Genomic DNA, 24,644 nt, shown 5'->3' with positions numbered 1-24,644 from the left:
TTACTGAAGTACTCTGGTGGGATGAGGCAGAGAAGGTGATCGTAATTGTTTATGGCACTCTGGATTAAGCCGGTAATTATACCAAATCATTGTGGAACTTTGTGCACATGCTATAGAAGCAAATCAAATAACAACTACTTAAACTTGCGTTACAGCAATTCAGCTGTTTCTAATTGTGATAACATACCAACACCATGGCTACCTGTGCATGCTGACCCGGTATCAGTGTTGAACTAGTAAGCTGTATTCCTTATCGTGAGCATTGGTGCATGAGGTAAAATCTCAAAATAAATTAAGCAGATGAACTTTATTTATGCACTTCATACTGTAATGACATTACTGTGTTAAATATGTCATAACTGTGTCCATGTCCTATGCTGTTCAGCTTCTAACTGCATCAGCACTCCGTTTTATAATGTTGTTATCATTCTCACTAAAACAGACTTATGACATAAGGCGACTTTTCTGGGTTATTCCTACTCTGGTTCTATAGAGAACTAGGGTCACCAGTTTGAATCTTTCTATTACTGCTGGGAACATACTGGCAACCAAATTGAATTAATAATATTGTCACTTTACTTAACAACCACTGCTAAAATACCCCTGAGCAAGGCCGCATAACCTTATTAACCCAATGCTAGGTTCTTGTACTCCAGTGGCTCTACTTGCTGGCACCAGTACCAGACTGTGGTTATACCTGGTGGCTTCCAGGTGTGAATATTAAAGAGGCCATCTTTGAAAAAGAACACGTGTTAATAGGAAAATTGTACTTAGTAGTCAGTATAATCTTTTAATGATATAAGTTGGCATATGGTAGAATGCTGCATGTAATCATTTGTGTGTAGAAGTATATAGTTGGTGGCATATTGAAAGAATGTCTCATCCTAGGAGGTCTGTAACATTCTAGGGTGTTCACCCCCACATCCTAGGAGCATGAGAGAGGTCGTACCTTGTCTTATTGTTTTACGGTAGGATTAACGTAGCTATATTTGTTCTAGTCTAAGTGCTTTTTGGTTTGATGAACTGCTGGACTTCGAGACCAGCAGGTTTAGGGAAGTCTTTATGGGGTCTCTCACACACACACACACACACACACACACACACACACACACACACACACACACACACACACACACACACACACACAAAAGCACCCACTGAAGTATAAATAAAGACCGGGGCAGTTTCTCAGTGCGAGTCTCAGTGCTGGAGGCTGCCCTTGCTAGCAAGAAGTTCTGTGTGTTTCACTTCTTCTGTGTGTGAAGAAGTGTTTTAGAGTATATTTCTTAACAACACGTGTCTTGAATTGACTTTCCCTGTTTAAATGCACTCCTCTGCAAAATGGTGATGTAGCTGCTGGAAACCAAACATCACTGAGAGAGTACATAACTCACTACAAAACCCAGCATACTTATGTCATCGATAAGTGAAAGTGAAGTAAACCTGATCAAGTTCAATTTTGATTCAACTACCCAAAGACACAAATACCTCCCAACACCTGCAGGTCAATAAATCCACTGCTGTGTCTAATCTGAACTCACAATTCCCCAAACTTTGCTTGTTCAGCGTTCGCTGCTGCTGAGTTTGAAAATGCCTTTACACCAAAAAATGTAATCAAACATATCGAATCACTTCCCTCAGAATATACTAAAGAGAAGCTCAGCACTACTTCCGAAACTCTCACACGAAATGCTTTGAAATGGTTAAAGAAAAGAAATCATTTGAAATGTCTCACAGATACACAAAAATGACTTGCTACAAAATTGTCATTTGTATGATGCTTAATTGAAATTAAGTACAAGCCACAGAAATGTTGTTTGTAATTCTTTAAACCTACTCGAGCATTGCAACACTGCTGCAGTTGTGCTGCTATTGCCACACAAATTAGCTGCTTTACATTTTGCTATCAATTTATTTACGACCATGGCAGCATAATTCTGTCCAATGACGCTGCAATAAATCCTCTTTTGTGTGGGCACTTCAACAAGGACCGTATTGATTCTTCATTGGTGCTACGCCAGGCACATGTACATTAACTCTGCTTGTACTTGTTTTGTTTCATTGCACTGTAGTCTGTCGTGCCTGTGAGGTGTTCCTAAAATTAGATATTACAAAGATTATTCTACTCAGTAGCATAATTTTCAACATTCTGTTAATGACTGTTATTATGTACGCTCTCCTCCACTATAATAATAGACACAGAAAACAAAACAGTCATTAAACCATTTTCTTTGTATAGGAAAAGTCATTCACAAAACAAGCAGGCAACCAGTATTTATTTATTGGCTTTTATTAAAAACGTCAGTGAGTGCCTTTCAAAAATCAGAACGCGTCATTCAAAACTAGATTTAGAACCTGAAAAGAAATAAATTAATATAAAAATTCAAAAGAAATTTGAAGAAAACATTTAAAGCGACCGTGGGCATCGGCTAGATTCAGCACAAATCCAGCAAACGTATCCATCCAGTCCAACTCTTGATTTAATTTAAAATCATTAGAAATGTATAATTCATTGACTCTTATGCAACGTTGATGTTGTTTTTGTGACACACAGTTTATTACATTATTAATCATCCATAATGTTGCATGGCAAACTTAAGGTTTCACATATACTAAAATAAACTCAGCATTTATTTTCATTATAAAACTTTAATGCGGGTTGCAATGAATAATGTTTTATAATAAAAAAAACAAACTATTATTCTGTAGTCATCCTTTTCCCCAAAAATGTTCTTTCTCTCTAAATGACATTTTAAGGTTGAAGTTACTTTATTGTCTCCCTAAATAAATAAATACATTTTTATTTATATAGCACCTTTCAAGACAGAATCACAAAGTGCTGCACATAAGATTACAAGTCATAAAAAGATTTAAAAAAGAGAAAATAAAACAGGCAAAAAATTAACCAAAGGAGAAAACTGTTTTGGATGAAAGGAACTGCTGCATGAAACCAGATATTACTAAACATCACAATAAAAACATATTAAATGGGTGCACATAAAAAAACAACATCTGAGCAAAGAAGCTGTTTGCACTGTCAACCTTAAACCGATGCAAACATGCACATCTTCATACATAAATTACAGGCACCAAAACCTCTCGCTTTACATGTTTAACAGCACACATGCAATTGGTAAAAACCGCAGTTTTTTTTTTTTTTTTTTTTTAAAGTGTACTTTATTGGTCCCCGTGGGGAAAATCCCTCTCTGCATTTAACCCATTCACTCAGTGAAGCAGTGGGCAGCCACTGGGCGCCCGGGGAGCAGTGTGTAGGGACGGTACCTTGCTCAGGGGTACCTCAGGGTAGCTGTTCAGGGGAATCGAACCCCCGACCTTCCTATCATGGGGCCACCACTCTACCTACTGAGCTATCCCTGCCCTTATCTTATCTTGTTATTGTTATCTTGTTCTTTAATAAATGTAACTGTCAGGTGGACAGATTGTTTCCAACGATTGTGTTTAAACAGAGGAACCTTGTTCAGGATAGTCAAACAAAGATTGGTTTTCAAATATTAAACATTATCAATGTGCTGTAAACAACATGCATTATTCACCTATTCATACAAGCATTTCTTTCTGTGCCTAAGTGCTTTCTGTCAGTGCCTTGCCCAAGGATATTTGGCATGTCTATTGGAACGGCCAGGGATCAAACCACCAACCTTCCTGTTAGTAGATGACCCACAGCCACCCCACCTAAAGCACACCATCTGAAACTGATTAGGACAGATATAGCATGAAAAGGAGAAGCTGGTGTGGAGTTGGGTTGCAAAGTAGCTTGCAGATGCATAGCAACTTTAGGCAGACTAAAGCAGCTTAAACCACACTCCCAAATGGAATTTGTCACTTAAAGTTGTGTAATCTGACCCATCAGATGATATGGGCTGGCACTGGCATCAGCCCTCTTACTGTGATTTCAGCTGACTTTGTGCCTGCTTGTACGAGCATTAAGCTCGATTAAAATTCAGGTCTCCTTGTGACAGCCTCCTTGTGATTATGATGCATATCTAGTTTCATGCTTTTTCTGTTAAAAATGTATCCTCCATGCATGATTTTGAAAATGTTTCTACCAAAATTTTTATAAAAAGAAAATGATTATCATAAACAGAATGAAATGAAATTATTATTCAATTTAACAATGAAAACCTAGCTGAAATTATAATGCATCGTCGCAGTCCTTGTGGCACACGGGTTGGCAGCCCATGCAGCCTTAAAAGCATATTAACCCTGTCTGGCAGTAAGTTTAATGGATAATCCTGAGCCTCTCCACCTGCTCCCTCACTGTGTGTCTCTCTGCACGGGAGCCGCAGCTAAAAGCCTCGTATATAAACGATGCTTGTTACTCTTTGGTATGTCAGCACACAGTCACATTTGATTTAGCATCTCATCCTGGAAGTAACACAAGGAGAGACTAAAGTGTTGATGAGGCGACCCAGTAGCTCAGCCCATCTCGCCAGTGCTGTTTGATTAGTGTTACATCTGCCAATGTCAGTCTAGGCAGCAAATCCCTCACTAATTTGGCAAATCTCAGGAGAATCTGCTTGTTTCCTCTGCCGGCAGTTAGACTAGCACCCATTACTTGATATGAGGAGAGACGATTTCCTCCTGTCTACATCCAGACGTCTAACAATTTAATACAAGGCTGCTCATTTGCTGTGTCATGCAGCTACACAGTGGCAGAAACAGAAAGTGTCAATGTGTAAATTATTCAGCACACATTTCTTTTCTTGAAATGTATAATACATGGATGCTCGCTCCATATTCATGGACATAATAAAAACATTAAAATCAAATCCCTGACTCGGACTTAGATGTTTTATATTATTTTTCATTAAAATATTTACATCCCATTCAATGTTTCATCACTTCTGTGATGCCTCCTGCTTTGAGATATGTCTTTTCTCTCATTACAATTTTTGTTTTGGTTGAATTTACTATGAATCTGAGCTGACACAGAATAGAACCAACAACCTACAGTATCTAGCTTTGTTTTACTATCTTGGTTTCTATTTTTCTCTGTAATTTTCAAAATGTTCAAATGCAGTCTCCAAACAGTTGATTCTGTTCATCTGGACGTAGCATTTTGGGGGAGAAACGTTTCGTCACTCATCCAAGTGACTTCTTCAGTCTCAGCTGACTGCAGGTTTCCCCAAATCTTATAAACAGCACATTTGCATAATGACTGAAACCAGCCCACTGAAGGAACAATGGGCTGGGAGGTCAGTTCCTTAATCTTAATTATGCAAGTTCTCATGACCATTGATCAACAAGCACTGACCAAAACCCACTGATCAAAGACCACTGATCAATGGCCATTCACAGAGAGTTGGGGAATGGCTGCAATCACAGCATTGTAAGATTTCGCCATCTTCATCTTACCATTAAGACGTTCAAATGCAGTCTTTTTACAAAGACAAAAAAAAGCTCAGTTGTACCAGTGGTAAGGTCACGCTTGGAGCTTGACACTCTGCTGTGTCTGAGTATTTCAGGGTAAAAGGATCAAGCTCCTGTGTAAATTAATATGGAGCGAGCCATAACTGCAATTTCAATGGCTACTGGGATGTGAAAACTGTGTGTGCTGTATAGAATCAACCGCCAGAGTCGATAAAACCCTGTAAAAAGTTCAGTTACTTTGCACCAAAATATAGTTTAAAAAGTTGTTGTTGTTGTTTTTTATTTCACTTGCAGGTTGAAATAAAAAAAGTGATTTCACTTGCAGGTTGGGGCAGCACGGTGGTAAGCACTGTTACCTCAAAGCAAGAAGGTCCTGGCTTCAATTCCACTATCTGGCCAAACTGTGTGGAGTTTGCATGTTCTCATTTTCGTGGGTTCTCCCGGCTTCCTCCCACAGTCCAAAGACACACTTAGTGGGGATAGGTTAATTGAAAACACTAAATTGCAACCATCCAGGGTGTACCCTGCCTCTCGCCCTAGGACAGTTGGGATAGGCTCCAGTGCGACCTGTGACCTTGAAAAGGATGGATGCAGGTTGTACTTGTACTACAGAGTGCTGACGCTATGATTGTGTGTAGCTCATCCCAGTAAACTATCAAACAACTTCTCTTTGTCGCTGCCTTACGATGCCTCTTGTTTAGATCAGGTTCACAGTGACATTGAGAAACGTGCAGCGAAAAGTTTTTGTTTGCTAGTTTAGAACAAGTGATTTAACCCTCTGTGGTCTAAGTAACCTTGTGTGCTAATTCTAACCCTCTGCATATTGGAGGAGCAGACTTTTTTTATAACATCCACTGCACCAGAAACAGTTGGTGCATGGGATGACAAGGGTCTTCTCAAACCTATAGTTGTTAGGCATCAATCTTTGTTCACTGTCCACACAGATTCCCATTTTATGAAGGGGTAATTAGTAAATGTCAGGAAAACTTCCTAAAGTTTTCCTATTCGTTCTTGTGTGTGTGTGTTGGTGTATTGCAGAGCCCTACAGCCCAGCGGTGTGGGTGATGATGTTTGTGATGTGCCTGTCGGTCGTGGCTGTCACCGTCTTCATCTTTGAGTTCTTCAGCCCCGTGGGATACAACCGCAGCCTGCAGAGTGCTAAGAGTAAGTGACGGAGTCGCTCCAGTGTCTGCACGCCAATCAACCAACCACCACTGCTCATTTCACAACATTATTACCAACTTGTCACTTTGTCAGTTATGTAAGCGAGGGGGGGCTGATTTGAGGAGGGTGTTTGTCCAAATTATTATAATTAAGCGTTCCGCTTTTTTTTGACTTCACAGGATTCAAAACAATCACTTCACACCCACAATGTGGCTTATTTAATAATAATGAAACAAACACGGACTGCGTGGTGGTGGTTGATGTTGACGTCTTTACAGTACTTGTCACTTCACCATTATTGCAACTATTTACTGTGTGCGTCTCTGCCCCGACACATTTATTTTTAATTATAACCTGGAAAAGTTGTCCTTTATGTTTTAATAAACTGACACAAGTAGAAGTGAACTCATTTTATGTGACAGGTAGATGTCTGTGCACGCTCGTCATTTTTCTTTCTTCTGTATCAAACCGCTTCAACTTTCATCTCTCTTTATAAGCATGTTTAAATCTTATTCTTATCTTATTATATAATTGTTTCTATAGTTTATATCCTCACAAAAGTTGAATAAGCTAAAGTTTAAAGGTCTACTTACCAGTTTTTGGCAGTTGCATCTCTGTCGTCCTCTTTTTTTCCAACATTTCCAGGGTGTCAAATACTAGTGTTGTGTCAGAAGCTGCCAGCTTCCCAGAAATACAAAACCTTGAGACACTGACCATTGCAATGGTATATAGTATAATACGGACTATATAGCAGTCCTTTTTTTTCCAAGAGCATAAAGCTCATGGAAGGGTTTGGTAGCTAGAAGATGGTCCACTTTGGGATCTTTTAACATGCTTTCCCTTGCTACTTGGTCAGAGTTAATCACCAGATTTAGGAAAATATTATGGTCCCTACACATTAAACATTTAAAAGTACTGTTTGAGTTTAAGGAGGGTCTATATGTGATGAGTTCCCAACTTGTGCTCACACTTCAGTGGCTTTGACAAAATAGCAACATATTATCCATTCTATGACTTAAATACGTCAAATTAACTTCCACTTCACTCAAATATAATACACTTTAAAGTGTAAAGACACTATAAAGTGCCTTGTGTGCTTAATTTGTGCACTCATTACTTGAAGAAAAGGTACTTCAGATACTTCAAAGTAATCCTCCCACACATCTGCACCATATCTACATGCTGACTGTGTTTCCATAAACGTGCAGCTTCACCTTTAATGTTGAACAATGAGCTATAGTCAGTGTCTTTTTGTTCTTTTATTTCTCATCCTTCTGAGACTTCACAGCATAGTGATTCACAGCGTAATGACCTTACATTCAACACCAGGGTGTCTGCTGCCAGGTTTAATAACTTTAAATAAGTCCTCTTCTCAGTTACGTCTGTTTGAACTTTCAACATGAGACATTTCTTAGATCACTGCAGGGCAGCTGGTCCATACAATCACTGCAATTTAATGCATGTTAATGTTGTTAATGTTGACGTTCTGTATTGTCATAGCAACAGCGTCCACATGTCTAATTTCTACTTTAATTTCAAAGTCTGGGCTCTGTCCCTGTATTTCCAATTAAAAGTCTTAAAGCAACAGTGGACTGTGACTATTCAGATAACAACGTGCTTCTGTTCGCTAGCATTACCTGATTTCAGGCAGACTTGCAAATATTTCATTCACAATGTCACCAAGGCCACACAGTTATGCGCTGCTCTTTTATGGCGGTTAACCAAACTATTATAAAACCGACTAGTTTTTGTCTTTGAAGCATCTTGGAATTATTTTTTCAGAGTACAGAATACTTTCAATAGTGTTCTGTAACTTTTGAAATACTTTTCATATACGTTTTATATAAAACTGTTTCTTCTGCGTCTCATTGTCTTGAAAATTCCTGTTGGATCAGTCCTGCCCCACAGAACCTCCACTACGTGTTACCTGTTGGCTTTGCTTTCTGTGAAACCACAAAAGACTAAATTTTACCCAGAATCATGAACCCGGACCTGGAACCTGGACCTCAGCAATGATCTTAAGTGACTAAAAGGAAATCTTTATGAATGAGTGAAAATATGGGAAATATTTCTACTACTATTACCATTGCTAGTAGTAGTTATAGAGGATGATAGTACATGCTATAGAATATTTCCTCTGTGGCAGCGGTGCTGAATCAGCCTGTTAGAGATGGTGCACCACTGCCTGCCAGTAAATGGTGCAAAGGGTACTCAGGATTATCCATCATGGATAACAGTTCAGTGGCCTTCTCCATATGGATGTGAGCAACATGTCACAAATCTTAATTTCTTTGTTGCTACTCAAAGAGTGATGCGTTTCTTCCTAAGAGCATAAATTTGGATATTTAAGTCATCTCTTAATATTTCTTTGAAAATAGTTTTTTTTTCCCCAACTCTGGCCATAATTCATCACCCAACACAATTTCCAGTAATGTCTTAAACAGGTATTACTTTCCTTCATAAACACACTGTCTGTCTGTCTGTTTCTCAGAGTCAGGGGGATCTAAGTTCACCATAGGGAAATCTGTCTGGCTGCTCTGGGCTCTGGTCTTCAATAACTCTGTGCCTGTGGAGAATCCCAGAGGAACCACCAGCAAGATCATGGTAAATTTAGTTGAATGGCTGTGTTTTTTATTTATTTATTTTATTTTTTTATTTATTAATTGTGTGAATGACTCATCAAACTAGAGCATCAATTACAGTCAACTCCAGGTTCAGTATTTATTGGTCAAAGATGCAATTTTAACCATTTTAATTGTTTTAATAGCAAAAACTTTAGCACTTTCCGAATCAATCATTTGGGACAATTCTTTAAAAAAATCCACTGACCAGCTCAGTAGGAGCAAACAGCTGGAATGACCACAGAAGAGCAATAAAATTCATGTCCATTAAATTTGTTCCATGTTTAAGAAAAATAGCTTCATAGCAAGAACATTCTCGAGGAGTAAGTTTTATCATCATCACGGTCTACAATGAGCAGGTGACTTCATATAATACAGAGGACTTACAACCAAGTGGAGTAGCACAGTTTTGCAGTGGTTGCCTCACAGCGAGAACGTCCTGGATTTGAATCCATGTTCTCCTCATACTTGGGTGGGTTTTCTCTGAGAGCTCCAGTTTTCTCCACATTACAAAGTTTGAGCTACTTGGCAATTCTAAATTAGTCATAGGTGTGAATGTGTCAGTGGTTGTTTATGTCTCTGTACATGGACTGCCAATCTGTCCAGGGTGTACCTGTGTGACAGCTGGGCTAGATTCCAGATCCTGAACTGGGTATGCAGAAGACAATTGATGGATACAACAATGTATAAATCACTAGTTACGCACAGGAACAAGAAGACCAGATTGCACTTTGCCAGAAAACACATAAAAGAGCCTGCAGAGTTCTGGAAAAGATTCTTTGGACAGATGAACCCACGATTAGAGATCAGAAAGGAAAGTAAGGAGAGAAAGAGCTCATGAGCCAAAACATAGCACGTCATCTGTCAGACACAGTGGAGGGAATGTTGTGCTGTTAGTCTTTATTGGCTGTAACTGCTAATAAAAGTAGCAGGATGAATTCTGAAGTGTACAGGGTTGTACTCCAAATGCTGGCAAACAGTGCAAATGGATAGTGAACCAAAGCATACTGGGAAAAGGAACCCAAGAGTTTCTTAAGGCAATGGAATGTGAGATGAGAAATCGGATTATAACCAAAGCGCTTAACCCTATTCAGTTTTATAAAACCAAAGGCCGACAGAGAAAGAGCAACTGAAGGTGAGTGCAGGGAAGGTCTTTACTGCAGCCACCCTCAGGAGGTAACACAGCGTTTGGAGATCGCCACAGGTTCTAAACTTTAGTGCGTCATTGAATAAAAAGGATTTTCATACTTGATTTTCATTAAGTATTAAAAACAATCATTTTTACTTAAAGTGATGTTAATTTGTGGTGGTCTACAGAAGCAAAATTATAAAACTTCTATCTATTAACAAGCCTAAATTAACAATTTTTGAGTCAAAAGTAGTTCAACTTTCAAATGACTACATTCTCACCATCAAGCGGATACCTGTGTGACATTAAACTGTAGTCATTAAAATTGTCATGTTTCAGTGTAATCTAGGTGTCTACAAGACAATTATTTAACAGACTGTTTAGTCACTTGTTTCACTGTGGTGGTCCTTTCAGTACCTGCTGTTACTTTGGGCTTGCAATCTCTAATGCAGAGTAAAGCCACAGGAGGGGAAAACTCGAGGTGTATTTTGTTCGACTGCTTGCCCAAGTGCTTTTCAACAAAACCCCAATCATCTTAAGAGCTCATTAGCTGCTTGATAGGCTTCACAAAAGGGGGTTAGAGCAGAGAAGATGATTATTCAACATCGTATGTGTGCTTTTTTTTTTTAACCTGGATTTGAAGTTAGTTGTATTTCAGCCTGCAGGTAAGAGTTATTAATGGTTTTCTTGCCCATCGAACCATTTCCCATGTTCAATTTAAGATTAAAAAATCCACTGAAGAGAAAACTGTATATTTAAGGTTCCCCTTTAGCAGCACCAGCACTCTGTATCTGATATGTTTTTGCAACACTTGCCAGCCAAAATATTCTACGAGGCAACCACGTCTAATTAAAAGGAAAAAAGAAAGAATGATTACAAGATAAATCCAATTTTAATGGAGGTTTATTTGCCAAATGACTTCCACTTCATTTTTCATACCTGCCTAAGCCTATTCAGGGTTATCAGTAAGTACCCCACTATGCGCTGGAAGGATAATTGTCAACCATTTATTATTGATATTAACCATTTAAACAGATTTTACATCAGTCCACAGGTCGATAACTTCCCAAGCAGTCCGTCGTTCAAGCCTCCACTGAGTTTTATTTTTTAATTATGCTGATTTGCCACAGTTAGTAGGGGTGTGCATTTACTATCTTAATCACTAAGAAAATTATGCAAATTAACTTTTGGCATAAACAGAGTACTGTGGAAACAAATAGTCCTATTCACCACAGTGCAAATTTATTGCTCCGGCTAATCCACATCTCTGCTTCCTGGCTGAATGTCAGCATTCAACCATCTTATAGCAATAAAAGCAGCTCTTCTGTACGGCTAAATGTCTCCATCCCGAATTGCCTAAAAAACCTTTTGAAGAATCATATTAATTTGCTAAAGTAATTTGGGGTAGTTAATATATTTTGATTCCTTACTCAGACAGCAATACTACAATGTGAAAACAGCCATTATCTGGTGAAAATCTAGCGTTTAAATAATAAACAAACTGAAATATTAACCTCACTTGTTGCAGTTCTCTCATAAAAGTCATAATCTTTATCTGATTTAATGTGGCGTTCTTGCTCGTTAAGGGCTTCACTTCATGAAAACATACACACACACACACACACACACAAACTAACCCGATGCGACACCTTTAGGCCATGACAAACACTGCAAACTCTTCCTCTGAAGGCTGTTGTTTGGTTGTCGCTGGATTGTCGCTGAATATGATACCCAGTCATATGATCCCCACTAGTGATCCCCACAGTCATCAGGAGGAAATTTGCATCAGTTTGGCACAGAAGTTGATTACTCTTTAAGTAAACATCAAGAAGAAGAAGAACTCCTGAAGAAGACGGTGGCATTGACGTGCCAAAATAGGACCTCCAAGGAGCAATCTAAAAACTGCAGTGGTGCTGGAAGCACTCCAGAGGGGCGCAAATATGTAACCTTGAAGGAGTGCTTCAAGGTGATTTCAAATTTAAATGCAGTGGGGGTTTTTCTTCCTTTTTTAACAATTTTTGATTTCTCACCTTATGTTTGCGTTTCTCCAAAAACTATTAAAACAAATCAGTCAGCCACAGTTTTGTACTTGAGTCTCCAGGCCGTTCTCTAATCTGTCTTCTTCTTCAAATGGCAGTTTGTTTTTTTTATTTGTGCTGCAAAAGATAATCCACTTTGTTTATGCTGAATACATTTGAACACTTCTTTAACAATAAAATATTAATTTCTGCCAACGAGTATCTGTGCAAGAAAAGCAAGATTATGTAGCAAATAACCAATCAAATAGCTATAGGCTAACAGGCAATCAGCCCAAGCCTGGAATAAATTTGCACCATCTGTTTTCTGAGCTAAAGGCTATGTGAATGAAATAGCAGTTCAACTGCTTGAATGATGAAGGATGTAGCGCTTGAAGCTTGAATTATACAAAGCACTAAACATAACATATGTCACCAAGTTTCCCTCCTTTGTGGAGATGCAATATTAAATAACTTTTACACAATATATTTTTTTATTTGAAAAATACCTTTTAAATATAATTAATTACTTAAATCATGTATTTCAAAATTGTGCTTACATACTTAACCAAGTGCTTTGATTCAACTAGCATATTTGCATCAATGGTCCTAAATGAATTTTAAGGTGGGCAGAAGGTATTTTTATATCCACTGTGATGGACGTGATGATGTAAGGAGTGTATTGCATGAAAAAGGGGGTTTTCTTTCTTCCCATATTTAAAAATATGCAACTAGTTTAATATTATTTACAATTTAAGTTCATTTAATTGTGCGACAGATTCCTGGGTTGCAGCTTTAGGAGGCAGAAATGCCACGGTGGAAAGTATGAACCGGCCCTCCAGGCAAGACAGAGTTTCAGAGCTGTGAGTTTAGCGATGAAATGCCAGGGAGTGGAAATAGAGTCACCGGGATCCTAAAATACTTTCACACCTGTCAGGCTCAGTCCTCATTGATCTTACTCCACCACGTTCTACCTTCAGGTGCTGGTGTGGGCCTTTTTCGCTGTCATCTTCCTGGCCTCCTACACTGCCAACCTGGCTGCCTTCATGATCCAGGAGGAGTACATTGACACGGTGTCAGGGCTGTCAGACAAGAAGGTATGATATGGATGGATGGATGGATGGATAAGTGATTTACAAACAGGTGAATAGTCATATGATGGACTGAATGGTTAGCAAGAAATTCCACATATTTGATATTGAGAGAATCATGGGTATTTTACCTGATTTAAAACTTACAACACCAAAGTCTCCCAGACTCAGGGTCATCTTTCAAAATAAATACAACCCTGTTTCCAAAAACATGGATTGCTGTGTACAATGAAAAATAAATGAATAGAGAGAGATGCTAACACGTTCTCCGGGTCAAAGGTCATTTTGGGTGGAATAAAGAAGCAGGGAGAAGCCGGAATCTCTTCACTGGGATCACAAATCCAAATTTTAATTCATCTTTGCACATCACAGAGAGTATATCACCCGTCTGTTATCGCCACAGACTAAAAGAAGCTACAGTTCCCTCCCCCTCATACCTTCAGCAAACCAACATCTTTTTGGAATCGGGGTTGTAAATACGATTATGCCACAAATATTGCACTCTCTCATGTCTGCCTTTAAGAGAGCACATCAGAATAGCTTAAGTTAACAGAAGTGGAAAACTGTGTACTTTCCTTTTTTTATTATTTTGATTTTTCCAGCGCAGTTTCACCACAACTCACAAAACTGTGTCCCGCTGCTTTGACACTTTAAAACCTCATCTGTTTTATCAGTCTCTCTCTGCTTCTGAGCTCTTTAGAAAAGTGTAGCACAGGGGCTCTTCTTTGAAAGTGAAGTCTTTGAATCTTTGCAGCTCTTCATCCCGCAGCACGGATCGGCTCCTCTCCCTCATTTCAGCTACCACTCTTTAACTTCCGTCCTTCCTCCTGTCACTTTAATCTCAGCCCACCTCCTCTTCTTCTTCTTGTGCAGTTTCAGCAGCCGGCAGACCAGTACCCACCACTGCGTTTCGGCACGGTGCCAAATGGCAGCACTGAGGAGAACATCCGCTCCAACTATCCCAACATGCACCAGTATATGATTCGCAACAACCAGAAGGGTGTAGAGGAAGCCATTGACAACCTCAAGACTGGGTAAGGATAGAAGAACTATTAGCAACCACTTGGAGTGTGGATTGAGTGTGGATTTGTCATGTGAAATAGAAGAAATTAAAGCCTACGTGTTCGGTTAGATACGAACAGAACAATATTGGAAGTAGATCGGGACTTGGAAGAGCATGAAGTAAAAAATGTCAGATATTGTTACAACCGAACGCAACCACACTCTGCCTGCACTAGACATCTCATTTCTACAAATATACTTCTGCTGTCATCCACTCTTTTAAACAGCACCCAGATTCAAGTTAAAGCTGTACATTTTTGACAACAGCACTTACTTTAAACAGATACCGTGCCATCTCCCCTGGTTTTTATATATCTTTTATTTTTAACTTGAGGCGGTGTTGTCGTCCACGCTCGGTTCAATTACAGGAGCCGTTTTTGCCTGACTCACCCTGTTAGCGCATTGATCTGCCTTGCCTCGGGAGCCACAGCAAACTGTTGTAACCTGTGCAGCCCCATCAGGATCATGGCTACTAAATGCAGTTGGAGAAGAGGTGTGGAGGGCTGGAAACTTTTAAATAATACATGCTAGCAGCAACCGCAGTGCGGTGGGAAAATTGCGCCATCTCAGCACTGGCTGACACTCGGGCGCCTCTTGTCTTCAACGGGGGTGGGGGGGTTTATTATACGCCTGTGGGACTACAAAGTACACAAAGCACTTTCCATAAAATATACACTCGCTCATTGCGTTTGATGTGGAAGCGGGCGAGGTGGAGGGGAAAGGGGGGAGTGATGCAGATTAGGGTTCAAATGTTTAATGGGACAAGCAAGCACACACACACAAGCCAGCAAGTAGCGGGCACAGTCTTTAGTAGATTTGACGTAGCGTGTTATTAAAACACAACGATGCATTCCTTTTTATCATACTCACTTGTCCTTCTTGCCCCTCTTACATTAATTTTCCACCTCTCTCTCTATCTCACTTCAATCAGTCTGTCCGTCGTCTCTTTCATTACACACTGTTTATCTACCTCTTCCTTATCCTTCCCTCTCATCCTGACATTATAAACAAAGGAAATATCCGTCGAGGCAAAGTGATATGAAGATTTCTGTTTGATTTGCCTGCCATGGCACTGAGCACCGCCTCTCCATCTCATCTTTTCTCCTCCTGTGCTTTCCTTTTCTTCTCATGATGATTTTTTTTCTGTCCTTTGACTGGTCTATTCCTCCCTCTCTCATTAACTCCTTGCTCCCAGTTCATCAACTCCTGTGTGCTTCCTTTGCCACCCAATAATAATATCTGAACTTCCCTTTTCTCTCCTTTTGCTGTCAGCCACCTCCTCCCCTCCTGCTTTGTGTACCCTCTTCGTCACCTTTTTTTAAAAAAATCTTCCACCCTTCAACTGAGCGCTTTCCCCCCAGTAACAATTTCGTGGATCTGTGCAGCTCCCTGAGTGTGAATATAAATGAATGTGAAGTAGAAGAGCAGGTGTAGTGACAAATCTATCATCCGCTTCTCAGATGTACATCACCAGTGTGAGCTGAGCTGTTACATTTAATCCATTACTTGATGATGAACTGTTGTAATTCACTTTTGATGTATATCCATTTTGCACTGCTTCTACTCCAGTAGCAGATTTCAAATGATTCATTTTTTCCCTATACTTTAATCTTGAGATTTTTTTTCTTTTTAATTATTACTGTTACTACTGGATCACTGGAGAAGATTCTTCCTGGAGTAATTTATATTTGGTGGTATGTCTCTGCCCTTGCATGTGCACAGATAGAAAGCCTGAGGTGAGAGAGCAGCATGCAGAAACAATCTGGCATCAGTGAGAAGTGATATAACAGTGATCAAATGAGATGTGGCATTAAAAGAAGAAGCTAGGACGGAGCTGGGTTTCAGATGTTCAGAAACCACGGGGAGGCTCGCTGTTATCAGCCGGTCTGTGAGGATTACACTCTGAGCTTCAGTTCTTGTCTTGCCTGAATTAATGCTAGTCTCAATCTTTTAGATTATTATAACTAAGAATTTCCTCATTTTCCCAAAGAGTGAAACCACAGGCTGTGTAATTATCACACCATATGATGTAGTGTGTGAATTTAGGAAACCCTCCCATGACACCCTGGGAGTTGCAGTTTTGAGAATGGCACTTGGTCAGTTTCTAATTCCTAAGATATGTACAGCTGGATAATGTTGCAAAGAAAAAATGCATATAAATGCAACTGCATCACAGAAAACTCCTTATATCTGCAACATGATTCAGATATGAACCACATTATCCAAAGTAGCTACAAAACCACTGCTGTAGAAAATGAATTAAAGCTGGTTTGATTGATTGGTAATTTATTTCAACATGTGAACAATATACATTTAGAAGAGAAAAATAAGAGAGAGAAAAAATACTATACAAAATACATACAAAAAACGTTCTGATTAATTTAGATGTTGAAAGGGAGTGGGAAGAAGTACACACTTATTTAATCCCAAAACTTTGCCATAAATTATCAGTTAATATCTAGTCAGCTTCCTTACTGATATAATTTGTAATAAAAATAGTGAAGAGATTTCTGATATACTATATACTATAATATCACATCATGATTATTATTATTTTTTTTAAATAGAGATATTCAGCTGTGGGTAGTGACCGAATGAACGAGATCGCGGATACAAGCGGCAGAAATGAGCTTCCTCCGAAGGGTGGCTGGCCTCTCCCTTAGAGATAGGGTGAGAAGTTCGGCCATCCGGGAGGGGCTCAGAGTAGAGCAGCTGGTCCTCCACATCGAAAGGAGTCAGCTGTGGTGGTTCGGGCATCTGACAAGGATGCCTCCTGGGCGCCTCCTGGGTGAGGTGTTCCGGGCATGTCCCACCGGGAGGAGGCCCCGGGGCAATGTTTGGACTTTGCTTTAATTCCATATTCAGACTGTTCCACAGTTTCACTCCATGAACAGAAACACAAAAGCCTTTTCTTGTAGTACGTACCTTCCCTGTTTTGAAGTTACAAAAACCCCTTAAATTATAACTTCCTTCTTTCAAAAAAAAAAAACATACTCTGAATATTACCTGGCAGTTCTTTATTTTTTGCTTTGAATAGAATTTGTGCTGTTTGGAATTTCACTAGATTGTCAATTTTCAATATTTCAGACTGCAAAAATAGTGAGTTTGTATGTTCCTATAACCTGCATTGTGGATGATTCGAATTGCTTTTTTTGAAGAGTAAAAAGTGAATGTAATGTGGTTTTATAGTTATTGCCCCAGACCTCTGCACAATAGCTTAAGTATGGTGAAACCAGTGAACAGTATAGAATATGAAGTGATGTTCTGTCGAATACCTGTTTTGCCTTGTTTAGTACTGCAATGCTACGTGATACTTTGGAATGAATATATCTTACGTGAGCTCTATTATTACCCCCAGAAATTTATTTTCACTGACTCTTTCAATATCAACACCATTTATTTGAATCTTTGCATTTGTATTTAAACTACTATTTCCAAATAACATAAGTTTAGATTTATTCAAATCTAATGATACTTTGTTTTTATCAAACCAGAACTTCACTTTAGTTTTTTCATTCGATTGATTGAATATGTGTGATAACAGATCGTTTTTCACACACATCACCAATGAAACACCTTCCTCTACCTTCTGCCAGGCGCAGTAGGCTGTTATTCATTGCAATAAATGTAAAAGTATCTTTATTTTAAACCGTTATCTTCTCCTGAACATTACCAACTACCTTTTGAGCTTAAAAAGAAATCAAAGACCTTACAACGTAACAAAGGAAATGTCCAAAAGATGCTTTTACTGCTGTTTTAACCTAGAAACACACCTCGGGTCGCTGCTGTTCAGCAGGGTGAAATTACCACCACTAAGAGGTGCTGCTAGGGACTGATAACAACATATAATGGGCATTTGATGGGCTGATAAGATTTGAAACAGGTGGGTATGACTAATGCAGTCCAACAGCTTTGATAACAGCCTTTACATAACACATTTACAGACTGATCTGCCGTAAGATGAATTTCCTAGTTAGCTTTAAATATCATCATTCACAGTGATTTATGGTTTATTTCTTTTTCAGTTAGATTAAATGTTGTCGCAATATACTAAGCCTTACCCAGTCATGTGGTGGCTTTGAAAGAAACAAGGCTTTTGTAAACTTCCTGAACATTTATGTAAAAAAACTGCATTTTTTTGAGTAGCTGCAGTCAGAAATTACAACAACTGTTTGAATTTTTCCTTCTGAGCAAAAGTGAATTTCACATCCTTTGCTTAAATTACCCCCTCCCCTGTCGCTGCATTCAATTATGCTCTATTCAAGCTATTGTAGGAGGAGAATTGGCATCTCTTCCTCCATTTATGAATGTTTCACTGTGTGATTGTTGAAAGTTGGTGAAAAGCTGTTTAGAAAGAGCCCTCTGTTTGCTGATGTCTTTGTAGGGACATTGTCTCACTGCTGGTTTGTCCATCATATCTTGTCATTTTGTTCTCTAGTTGCTTTTGTCATTTAGATCCAGGTCAGTGATTTCCATTGCTTTGTTGTAATTTTCCTCCTTCATTTCTCCCCTGCAGAAAACTAGATGCCTTCATTTATGATGCTGCAGTGTTGAACTACATGGCCAGGAAGGACGAGGGCTGCAAGGTAGGAAATGCATCTGTGCACAGTGATTTCACACCTCTGCACAGTGACACTTTCGTGCATACGGGCAACCATTGCTCAAGTTTCTTTGTCCTATTACCATGTGCAAAAAAACAAAACAAAAAACATAACAAGCATGCTAAATGAGCACTTGTACAAGATGTACATCTGCATTAAATAAATCAAACACACCCAATGCATTTATATTTCCCCCTTGCGGCCTGTAGCTAGTTAATATTGTCATTTCTGGTTGGCACTGGTGTTGATTTATTTATAAGTTTGAGTTTGATACGGCTCCCACAGCAAGAATGAAAATCCTTCCTGGTGATCATTTATAATAAGGTCTGTGGGAGGCCTGAGCTCCCAGCAGCCTCATACAACAGCCACTGCTGCAGTAATTATTACAACTGATGTGGATCTATATTAATTCCTCCACTGAAACAATATCCCACACTCTGGGATGTCGATATTAGAGCTCAGCCAACTGAATTTATGTGACCGTGACAGTACACAAAGAAATTACAGTTAAAATGAAACTAATTTATCTTTTGCTCATTGCCATCTGCGTCTTCATATCTGGCTCTCTGTGAATTAATGTGTTTGTGTGTATACGTGGATTTATGGACCTTTATGTGTTTAATTCAAAAAGGTTATGACCATCGGCTCTGGTAAGGTGTTTGCCACTACGGGTTACGGTATTGCACTGCACAAGAATTCCCGCTGGAAACGCCCACTGGACCTGGCTCTGCTGCAGTTAGTTGGAGATGGTAAGTTAAAAAGGGACCAGAAAGCAACACGTAAGATGCGCTAGCAGGAAGGACGAAGGAGAGAACAAGAAGCACATAGTTAATGCTCATCTTACCAACTTGAAAACCCCAATAAGTAATAATAAAAGAAAAAAATAGCATAAAGCCAATCACAACCTGGTTGTGTCCTTCGCCTGCTCCGGGGCCTCCTCTTGACAGGAGGAGCCCAAAACACCTCACCTAGAAGTTGCCCAGGAAGCATCCTAGTCAGATGCCGGTACCACCTCCAGTGGCTCCTTTCTGAGTCCATTCCAAATCACCATCTCATCACGTATCGCTAAAGGAGTCCAGACACACTTCAGAGGAAGCCCAGTTCTGCTTATCCACGATACCTTTACCACAAATAAAGTTAGGAAAGTAGATCAACCTATAAACAGAGTCATCTATTTCTTGACCACAACAGACCGGTAAAGAGTCCACATTACTGCAGATGCCACTTCAGTATGTTTGTCAATCTCTCCCTCTCACTCATGAACAAACTTAAACTCCTCTATCCGTTTCCAGCTGGGAACCATGGCCTCAGACTTGGAGGAGCTAATTGTCTCCCAGTGCAAGCTGGACGAAATGACTCAATGAAGTCATGATCTCCAGAACAGAACCTGAAATCTGAGACCATTGAACTGATACCCCCACCCACTGGGTGTGCCTGGACATTCTGTCCATAAATATTTTAAGCAGAATTGATGACAAAGGGACGGCCTGCCTGCGCAGTCTGACTTTTGTCTGCTGATACGAACCAAGCTCTCACTAGGGTTGTTTCAGAAAGAGCTAAAAGCGACTGTCAGACACTTCAGGCACTGATAACACCCGATTTGCCTCATGCTTTGCTCCTGTTGGCCTGTAACAGGAGGAGGAACAGTTACTACCTTGCTGTCTATATTTCAGGAGCAAAGGTAATACTTTTGTCAAGTAGGTCTTCCAGCTGAGCATTAGACAGTCACATCAGGAGGTAGAGTTTTCCTGTCTCCTAGGAGAGTCATTGCTGCTCAGACTGGGGCTCTTTTTATATACAGCATGAGCATCACATGCCCCAGCTCTCAGGTGCATTTAATCCAGTCACATTCCCAACATTTGGATTACTGGGAAGTTCCTCATGTATATGATGAAGGTAATACTTTTTTTAAATGATTGACAGAGTTTTATTATTGTCACGTTATGTTGTATTTTACTTTAATTTTAGACTCATAGAATATATTAATTGAACAGATAGTTTAATTTATTAAAACTGTGTAGGGAGAAGTGGATCCTTCAGACCGGGATCCTCTGAGACCCCAAACCATTGTTCCTAAAAAAAAAGCACCAAATTAAAGTATGAACAGAAAATAGTAATGTCAAATCATTAGCAACAACGTGACAAAGTCATAAAATATTGAAATGTAAAAAAAGTTCTGTGAGATCTTTGAGAGGTCTGTTCAACAAACAATGGTTAAAGGAGACCGATCACACCTTGGATTTGTATTTAAACTACTATTTCCTGGATTCTCATGCTAAACAGGGCCAAACTTTTAAGTAATGAGGTCAGTGTATCTATATGGTATAAGTAGCTGAAATGGCAGTGAATCAAAATCTACTCTAAACTCTGTGTTTCAGCCAGTTTTTGTTCCACTCTTGGCTCTGTATGATGTTAGTTCTTACTAAGAGCATGGAGGTCCCAGTCATCTGCTGTTGAAATCTTCTGTTGAGCAGAGCTAACTCATCAGACAACTGGATTAAACATACAGTCTCCTCAAAGCTAAACAGTGGATTTCAGTCAGTGGATATTTTATATATATACCTAATAAGGATTATGCTGAGCTACATGTCATGCAAAGCTACTCTGTTACAGCTCAGTTAGCTTATTAAGTTACTTGATTTCGATCGCCATTGTTGGTCGCCATTTTCTTTGCACTCCCACCGCATTTCATGTAATCTCCTTACTGCCCACCAGCAAACAGCACATTCAAAGGAAGAGTAGTCACATGTCCAAAACATTTATTACATTCATGTCTGTATTCATGACTGCAGTACTGAGGACTATATTAATTTTCCTTTTTAAATGATCCTTTCATTAATGCGTCCTAATTACTGTGCTAATTACTACAGAAGTAAAAGGTAATTCTGATACGCTACTTATGCCGTTTGTCCCTCTTACACCATAACCGCTCCACAAACCAAGACATGTCAAAAGCTTTGATTGAGAATTACTAAGGAATCTGCTCATTAGACCCCAAAATATGGAGTTAGCACCCAAGGTCACCAAGTTATGCGCCTCTGTAAACAAAATCAAAAACCTTGCAGAATCTAAACATGCTGTTCAACCTCACTGACATGGGTCGATTGGGAAGGTGGCAACACTTTTAGTGAAAATGCAGCTAAAACTTACATTTTTAGGGTAACAGCAGGTTGACCAGGAGTCCTCTTTATGAAGATTATCCAAGTTTTATACATTTTAAAAATGGCTGGGTCATGATGTTCAGGAAGAGCGTGTACTGGAGAAAAAGGTTTTATTTATTTATTTAGTTATTTTTTTTAATGTTTCTAGTTCTTTAATTCCACTGCAAATGAATAATGATCAAAAAGTTTACACAGGTTTTGTGGTGATGGTTGAGTGTTATAGGAGGATAAAGTTTAAAGCTGGGGGTGAGGAAGAGAAAAGAGGGATGTGGATGGAGAAAGGTGTGATAGGTGAGGGTCAGTAGAGAAATTAAAGAGGTGGTGGTTGTGAGAGAGAGGAAGATCAATAGAGAAGGTCAGAGGGAGGAGGAGCAGAGAGGAAGAGGGAGGGTCGTGTGATCTCTGCTAAAGCTGTCAGATAACACGTACACACACTTGCACACACACATTTCTCTTTTTCTGGTTCATACACTCAGTAACACTTCCCATATTCTCTGTCTGACCTGATTATACACAAATACACATACTACACAGCAGACTTCAGACAGACTTCACTCCTCTAAATATTTTACCCTCAAAGTTATTGTTTGGTTTGTTGCATACACATTTTGCCTGTTTTTTTTTCCCATCCTCTGACTTATAGTCTGATAGTAATTTCAGCCTCTTTGCATTTTCTTAGGTCTCTGTTGAATTTCAAGACTTCAGTTTTTGATTGTGTTGCTCATGATGACGTAAAAAGATCACAGAAACTGGATTTAAACACAGCTCTTCTCAGACTTTGTTCATGCTGCTATGACGATATCACATTTGGTGATCATGAACATTTCCAAGAACTCTGGCTATTTATGTGTTAATCACATTTTTATTTACATATTTGTCATTAGTAGCTCAGTAATGGCAAAGCGTCCAAAGAAGATTGATGAGTGGATCTGTTCAGCACAGAAAGAAACAGGAAACACAAGAGGTTTGGAAAAAAACACAGATCTGAGGAGCAGTGAAGGAGCTCAAAGCGCTCATTGGTACTACAGAGTACATTTAAACAGTGGTAATGTTAACCAGCCTGTTTCTCATTGTTTCAGTCCTGGTCTCTTAGCATGCAGCTGAAATACTGAATACTTGAACCTCTGGGTTGTTTGTTTTAAATAGTCTCCAATAAAGTTACAGCAAATCCTGCAGACAAGTGAACATGATCTGTGGCACCAATTCAACATGATGACACTGAAAACAAGAGAAGGTTCATAGAATTTTGTGGATTACAGCCAAAGGAAAACATGAGATAAATCTACATTTCCAGCTGTATTTGAACATCCATCCGTCTTTCACTTATCCAAGTTTAGGGTTCAGGGAGGCAGGAGTCTATTTCAGCGGCTTGCTGTCTTGTCAGAGGTCAGGAGGTATCAGAATCAGAATCAGAATCAGAATCAGGTACAGTGAGGAAGAGCCTGGACAGGTCACCAGTCTGTCGCAGTCACATTCGAACTTTCAAACTTTCCAAGTGTGACAAAATAAGAAACACGTACTAAATAAGTAGATACCCAGCTTTGGTCTTTTCTGATCATTTCTGGCAGCAGAGGTCGTTTTTATGAAAGCATTTGTCAAGTTTCTGCTGTGCCTATTTCTAACCAGATGAAATGTTCTGTTATTTTTCCTTTATGCGTCAGCACTGATTCTGAATACAAATGTATTAAAACTGCATTTGAACTATGAGAAAAAAGAATATCAGGAATGAATTTGTACCCAATGAACTACAAGGACTACAACATTCATTCAGATGAATTCTGGTGTTAGATATTTGTAGACTATGTTTCAAAAACATAGTTTAATATATTTTATAGAACCTGTAGGCTGTTGTCAGCTGGGCCAAAGACTTCCTGTTCAATGTACGAAGGAATTCAGTTATGCATTTAAAATTTTACACCTTTCAAAGCCTTAATTTGAAATACCGAAGGAAAACAGATGTTGTAAGGGATTTTTAAGGAGCATACAATTCTGCTGGTTCATAGAAAATTATAAATAACAATGCAAAAAAAAAAAAAATGTTTAGACCACAGAGAGAAGGGATGAACGCAGGTCTGGAGTCTGTGTGTGAGAGTCGAGAGGGACACAGCAGGAAGATCTTGACAGCCTGGTGGACGAAGCTGGATGGAAATTAGCTCCTAAACATTGTCAGATCCTGCCTGGATCTATGCAGTGTTATGATGTAACAAAAAATGCTTAAAGTTATCCAGTAAATGTCAGTATATTAATTAAACCATGTGACAATGCCAATAACCCCTAAACCACTGACAAACAGGAAAGTTGGAAAAGTCACAAAGACGATTAGCACACACATATCTGACAACAAAAGACATAAAATAAAACTATCCTTTAAAAACCAACGCCACACACATTCTTACTGGCTGTCCTTTC

The 24,644-nt window shown here is 39.2% G+C and overlaps 1 protein-coding gene across 1 annotated transcript in view; it reads left to right on the top strand.

Moving 5' to 3' along the window:
• The window catches only part of grin2da (glutamate receptor, ionotropic, N-methyl D-aspartate 2D, a), a 98,549-nt gene extending 78,584 nt beyond the window's left edge, over positions 1 to 19,965 (top strand). The window contains exons 7-12 of the mRNA XM_080296374.1: positions 6,430 to 6,555; positions 9,047 to 9,159; positions 13,301 to 13,417; positions 14,285 to 14,445; positions 18,990 to 19,059; positions 19,706 to 19,965. Of these exons, the coding sequence (XP_080152500.1) occupies positions 6,430 to 6,555; positions 9,047 to 9,159; positions 13,301 to 13,417; positions 14,285 to 14,445; positions 18,990 to 19,059; positions 19,706 to 19,867 (749 nt within the window). The 3' untranslated portion in view covers positions 19,868 to 19,965. The remainder of the gene's footprint in view (positions 1 to 6,429; positions 6,556 to 9,046; positions 9,160 to 13,300; positions 13,418 to 14,284; positions 14,446 to 18,989; positions 19,060 to 19,705) is intronic.
• The last annotated feature ends 4,679 nt before the right edge of the window (positions 19,966 to 24,644 follow it).

This window comes from Astatotilapia calliptera, chromosome 22 (genome assembly GCF_964374335.1).
Source record: "Astatotilapia calliptera chromosome 22, fAstCal68.1, whole genome shotgun sequence".
NCBI lineage: Eukaryota > Metazoa > Chordata > Actinopteri > Cichliformes > Cichlidae > Astatotilapia > Astatotilapia calliptera.
This window is presented reverse-complemented; position numbering and strand designations above follow the sequence as displayed.